This window comes from Octopus bimaculoides, chromosome 18 (assembly GCF_001194135.2).
Source record: "Octopus bimaculoides isolate UCB-OBI-ISO-001 chromosome 18, ASM119413v2, whole genome shotgun sequence".
Taxonomy (NCBI): domain Eukaryota; kingdom Metazoa; phylum Mollusca; class Cephalopoda; order Octopoda; family Octopodidae; genus Octopus; species Octopus bimaculoides.
In genome coordinates this window covers 6,273,606-6,280,052 of record NC_068998.1, presented here as the reverse complement: position 1 = coordinate 6,280,052, position 6,447 = coordinate 6,273,606, and the positions used below count along the sequence as shown (strand labels likewise).

Here is a 6,447-nt window from a genome sequence, read left to right as displayed (position 1 = left end):
TAGAATCACATATTTACTAACGCCAGGAACTCTCTTAACTCAAAAGTCTTGTCACGTTGTTAGCGACCAGTTTGAACATCATTAAGAATATTTTTAAAGAAATACATATACATAAATTATATATAAATAGAGTTAGAAGACATTTTTAAATATTAGTAAGAGCAATTGTTCTTCTATTCATTAGAAATCTATCGAACCTAGAAACATTTTCAATTGAAAAAAGAATGTTGGATTAAAAACACAAAACTGAGAACATTCTCCCAAAACTCGATGCTTATTTAGCGAAAAATAATAAACAAGTAACAGTAGTTTCGATATCTGGACACTGTAATACTTAGAGGAAGCAGAAAAAGAGTTGACTTGGCAAAACAGGGTACACAAGAAGAAATAATAGATACAGACAACATTCTAGTCTTTCACAAGTAAAACCATTTAGCAAAAGCCGAAGTAGTCATGCGTGGAAAAAAATATCGGGAAACATCAAGAGATAAATGATCGAACTTTATATTCCAGTGATCTCATTCACATCTATCAACAAATAAAACGTATGAGACACTGAGCAGAGTTAATAAATAAAGACATTTTTGGCTTCGAACAGGCGACCATATTCCTTTGAATTATATTATCATGAACAGATCATACGGAATCATCGTCACGTTTTTGTAGAGACTGGTTAGAAATGGTATCATTTGTTCGAATGGGATAATTGCCAATCTGTGAGAAAGAACACTTTAAAAATTGGTCTAAAAGATGCTACCGATGCTGGAAGTGCAAACTATTTTCAAGGGTTCACCAACCGTAAACAAGATCTTAGGAGACTTAGTAACAGAAATATCTAATTGTTGTAAATGCTTTATCTTTTATTTAAGTCTTTGGACTGCGCCCATACTGGTGCACTACCTCGAAGATAGATAGACAGACAGACAGACAGACAGACAGACAGATAGGCAGGTAGGTAGGTAAGTGGGTAGATAGATAGATAGATAGATAGATAGATAGATAGAAATACAGCTAGAAAGATATATAGATTGACAGATAGATAGGCTACAGACAGATATGTAGATAAATAAATACACAGACAGACAGACAAACAGACGGACAGACAGACAGACAGACAGACAGACAGACAGACAGATAGATAGAGAGAGAGAGAGATAGAGAGAGAGGGGGGAGGGGGGATTGAAACGCACACAAACACATAACCAGAGTGTATTTCCTAATTAGTTTTCTAAACCATTTTTCACGTTTATTACAATGTCGACTATGTACTGTCTCCCGTGTGTACAAATGTGTAGTGTATGTGTACTTTCTTGTATGCATTGTGGTAAATGTGGTTTACGATACATACCTAAGGTCATATTGCCGGCAGGTGACTGCAATCTTAACGGTTATCAATAAGTTTCTACATTCTGAACCAGTCTGTCAATTAATTTTCTGTATACTGGTTGTTGCAAATTTATGTACGTGTGTGTGTGTGTGTGTGTGTGTGTGTGTGTAGCGTGATTTCAAATAATTGCACATGACATGTTGATTTCTATTTGAATACTGTTCTGCTTGATATTTCAATCAAATTTACCAAATGATATGAATGCATACATGTGTATACATATATATGTATGTGCCCACGTACTATGCATATGTGTATGTGCATGTATATTTGTACGTTATAAGTGTGCAAATATACGCATTGTACATATATGTTTATGTGTTGCATGTAACGCCTAAGCACGTATATATAACAAACCGCGCAGTAGCCTTCTGGTAAATGTAACCTATTGACTTTCTTCATTAATGTAATGTCAAAGGAGCAACATGAGTGGGCGGGTAAAGTAAACAAAGGGAAGAGGTCGGGGAAAAGCAGAAAAAACAATTTGAAGAACGAGATCAGAATAAAACAATCAATATCCCACAGCTGATGCGACATGAGTTATGTGCATGTGGAAGATCTGTATGCTAGTAATAGCAGCCAACTCTCCCTCCTGCTCACACCTTAACTTTGTCAAAAAATTCAAGGAGATTATGTATGCCATCTGAGTTCGAATTCTGCCCATATTTTGTATAGAATTAATGTTATATTTGACAGTTTTTCTTTTACGTAAAATCTTTAACCCATTACCTCCTATAATTCTATTGATTTCTAGCATAAAGCAGCCTTAGAAACACGCTGGAATGATCAAAATAACATTTTAAATAGAAATAAGCGGGATATTGGGTGAAAAATTAGCAAACCTCATTTGAATATCAGAGAAATATACCTAGTAGATATAACAAAAAGGTTAGATATGCATAAATATTGACAGATAATTACGAAATTTGTAATTTTTAAGTGATCTCATATAAGATCACTGGTAGGTAATGGGTTAAATATCTCATATTTGTTGCATGTAATATATTCTAGGAAAGAAAAAAGTGGTACTTCGTAGTATTTTGTCCGTCCTTACGTTCTGAGTTTAAATTCCGCCACGGTCGACTTTGCCTTTCATCCTTTCGGGTAACAACTAAGAATTCGGGTAACAACTAAGAATTATCAAATAGATTCAGGGTTGCTTTTTAGAAAATATTACAAAAATTATAAAGAAGCCTTTTTCTTTCCTTGTTATAACTGACCTTATTTTTCTTTCTTATTACTTTCAGTGGGTGTGTCAAGGTTTTGTGATAGCGTTCAGCTATTTTCAGTCTACTCACTTCTACTGGATGTTTGCTGAAGGCCTGTATCTACATATCATCGTTGTCTGGACTTATTCCGCGGATAAGATGCATCTCTGGCATTTCTTACTAATTGGCTGGGGTGAGTACGTAGTTCTATTTCACATCATTGTCTTGATTTTTTTTCCAGGGTCTCAGAAACTGTTGGGAGAGAGAAAAAGAAGAGACTATGATTTACGGGTGGTTGCCGTATGAAGCAGCGCAGTAAGGTTTCGAGTTATTCTCGAACTTATTCTCCATAGATTCTATGAGTCCGGAAGCAATATTGTTTATAATTTTCATATCAATTATAATTTTAAAATTCACCTTAATTTCAGGATTTATCTGCGTTGTGCGAAACATCCCACTGCGTAACATCTTGGGCCATTGTCTTGTACAATACCCTCGGATCAAGCCTTGTGAGTGGATTTGGTAGACGGAAACTGAAGGAAGGTGTGTTTACGTTTCCGTAACTTAGCGGTTCAGCAAAATTGATAGATAGAAAAACTATCAGGCTTTAAAAAGATAAGTACTGGATTCGATTCCATCGTCTAAAACTTCTTCAAGACAGTGCCCCAGCATGGCCGCAGTCTAATGACTGAAACAAGTAGTAGATAAAAAATAAAAGATTGTTTCAGGATTTTGTACAAGAACCAAGAAATTTGATGTAAAGTAAATAATTATTGTAGCGTTTACTAAATTTCTTGATATTCACTATAACGGTAGAAGTGTACTTCCAAAGTTATCCGTCATGTGACAGTCAACTCTTTAGTTTATATAATAGCTACCATATGTTGTGTCAATGGAAAATCCATGGTTATTTTGCAATCTGTAAGATTGTTTGTGAGATAAGAGAAAATCGTTGAAATACAAATTTCTTTTGAAATCATATTTTTCTCTGGAGCATTTTGGATTTTTTTTTCCTTTTCTTTTTTTTTTTTTTTATTTCAGATGGTGTAAAACCCGCATAGGTAGGAATGATGTTACATTGTTTGAAAAAAGAAAAATCTTTGAAAACTATATTTTTGTCACCTCTTCTGTTCTGAAAATATTTATCTATTATTTTTATCTTCAAGTCAAGAAATATATATACGATCTAGGAAGAGGTGCATACACATGATCGATAGAAAATATTGATTCGCAACTTCTTGTGCTTTTCATTGTGACTATATTATCAAAGTGGCGGCACAATGGCCCAGTGGTTAGGGCAGCGGACTCGCGGTCGTAGCATCACGGTTTCGATTCCCAGACCGGGCGTTGTAAGTGTTTATTAAGCGAAAACATCTAAAGCTCCATGAGGCTCCGGCAGGGGGTGGGTGGCGAACCCTGCTGCCCTCTTTCTCTCTCTCTCTCTCTCTCTCCTTCTTCCTGTTTCTGTTGTACCTGTAATTCAAAGCGGCCAGCCTTGTCACACGATTTTTTCGCTGGTGTTCTCTCTTAAATTCCCATCATATCGGTTTCTCTCTTATACTGTTTCCCTTCTTCCTTTACTCTCTCTCTCTCTCTCTCTCTCTCCTCGTCTTTGATCCTTCTTTCACGTCTTCTGTTTCTCCTTAACCTCTTATCTCTCTATGCCATTGGCTCCTTATACCACTCTCTCTAACTCTCTCTCCTTCTTTCTTCATCTCTTTCTCTCTCTGTACTGATATCTCTCTCTCTCTTTTCCTCTCTCTATCTCTCTCACTCTACCTTTCTTTATCTCTCTCTACCACTTTATCTCTCTACTTTTCTCTTTCTACCTCTCTATCTTGCTCTCTCTTTCTCTCTCTACTTCATTCCATCTCTCTCTGTGCCTCTCCACCTCTCTATTTCTTCCTCTGCGTCTCTTTCTACCTTTCTATTCCTATCTCTACCTCTCCACCTCTCCATCTCTATCTCTGTCTTTTTCTACCTTTCTATTTCTCTCAACCACTCTCCCGCCCTTTCTGCGCATCTCTCTCTCTCTCTCTCTCTCTCTCTCCTTTACTCTCTCTCTCCCTCCTTTACTCCCCCTTCTCTCTCTTTTACTCTCAGATGTCAGCAAACATGGCTTTTAGTGACATAAAGCAACAACATAACAGTTTGATCAATGAGAAAATTAATGGACTCCCCTGGCGACTCATTCGAGTTATTTTCAATTTCGTTTTACTAACATTTGAGTAACTGAACCACGTTAACCAGCCTTAGTGTCATCGTTCCTCGTCGCTAGTTCTTCACATGTGGGACACCGTAGCATTGATCACTCGATCGATCACCGTATTAATGATACATGATCCCTTGGTTCGTTTACAGATAGAGACGATGACGAAAACAACAACGGATTTCACGCCGCCGGTTATAATTATCACTTCATTCTTAAATAATTTGCAATATCGACGCATCATGAACAGGAAGCTGAGTAGAAAAGGAAAAATCAGTACAAATCTTGTTGCACTATTTTCTTTGGAGTGTCTTTTCTTTTTTTAAATTCTAATCTTGATGGATTTTGTTTTATTCTTTATATCTCTTACGTGTATAAAAATATGAACTTATCGTGAACTTTCTTTCAACGTAATTTACCAGCCTACAGTGGAGGCGCAATGGCCCAGTGGTTAGGGCAGCAGACTCGCGGTCATAGGATCGCGGTTTCGATTCCCAGACCGGGCGTTGTGAGTATTTATTGAGCGAAAACACCTAAAAGCTCCACGAGGCTCCGGTAGGGGATGGTGGCGAACCCTTCTGTACTCTTTCACCACAACTTTCTCTCACTCTTATTTCCTGTTTCTGTTGTGCCTGTAATTCAAAGGGTCAGCCTTGTCACACTGTGTCACGCTGAATATCCCCGAGAACTACGTTAAGGGTACACATGTCTGTGGAGTGCTCAGCCATTTGCACGTTAATTTCACGGGCAGGCTGTTCCGTTGATCGGATCAACTGGAACCCTCGACGTCGTAAGCGACGGAGTGCTGACATAACCAGTCGCCTAAAACATCAAAGCCTCCTGTCACCGTTGTGAGATCTATGATATATTGGTTTAAAATTTGACACAAGGTCAATAATTTAGGGGGTGGGGATAAGTCTAATAGACAGACCTCAATATTTAACTAGTACTTATTGTATCGACGGCATTTGAACTCAGAGCATAAAGTCGGAAGAAATGCCTCTAAGCATTTAGTCCGGTGCGGTAACGATTCTGCCAGTTCGCTACCCTGGAATAATGATGCACTGGTTTCAATCTTTGGCACAAGGCCAGCAATTTGGAGCAAGTGGGTATGTATCCATTACATCGACCCCAGTGTTCAACTTATGCTTATTGTATCGTTTCTGAGGGGACCCAAGGCAAAGTAGATTCCGACGGCATTTGAGCTCAGAACATAAAATCTTCTTATCCACAGATCTACGCCTCATAAATTTTCAAACACTATCCATTGAATGGTTCTTCTGTTTTCATAATCAGTAGCAGCATCCAATAAGAAGTGGTGCCATCTATATAGTCTTATATATGAAAGCAGCGGGATGTCTTTGGCTTCTTCTCTGGCCAATTTCGTCGAAGAAATGAACCTCAACTACATCATTTAACCAAGCACTCACCATTTGTGTAGATCGCACCGCTGTCGTTTCCCACACCTTCGATTCATATAATTTTCGAATGGCTGTTCACAGTATGGTGGATTTGGATGTGGGTAGTTGAGGGCGTTGCTCATAAATACAACACTCTGGTTGTGATTCCTGTAGCGACAGGAAAAGAACTGGTTCTCCGGTATCTTTTCATCTAGATTACACACACACACACACACACACACA

At 38.0% G+C, this 6,447-nt stretch overlaps 1 protein-coding gene across 1 annotated transcript in view; it reads left to right on the top strand.

The window, feature by feature from the left end:
- LOC106870026 (corticotropin-releasing factor receptor 2) overlaps nt 1–6,447 on the top strand; it is a 121,339-nt gene that overhangs the window by 62,413 nt on the left and 52,479 nt on the right. The window contains exon 6 of the mRNA XM_014915991.2: nt 2,635–2,788. Within this exon, the coding sequence (XP_014771477.1) occupies nt 2,635–2,788 (154 nt within the window). The remainder of the gene's footprint in view (nt 1–2,634; nt 2,789–6,447) is intronic.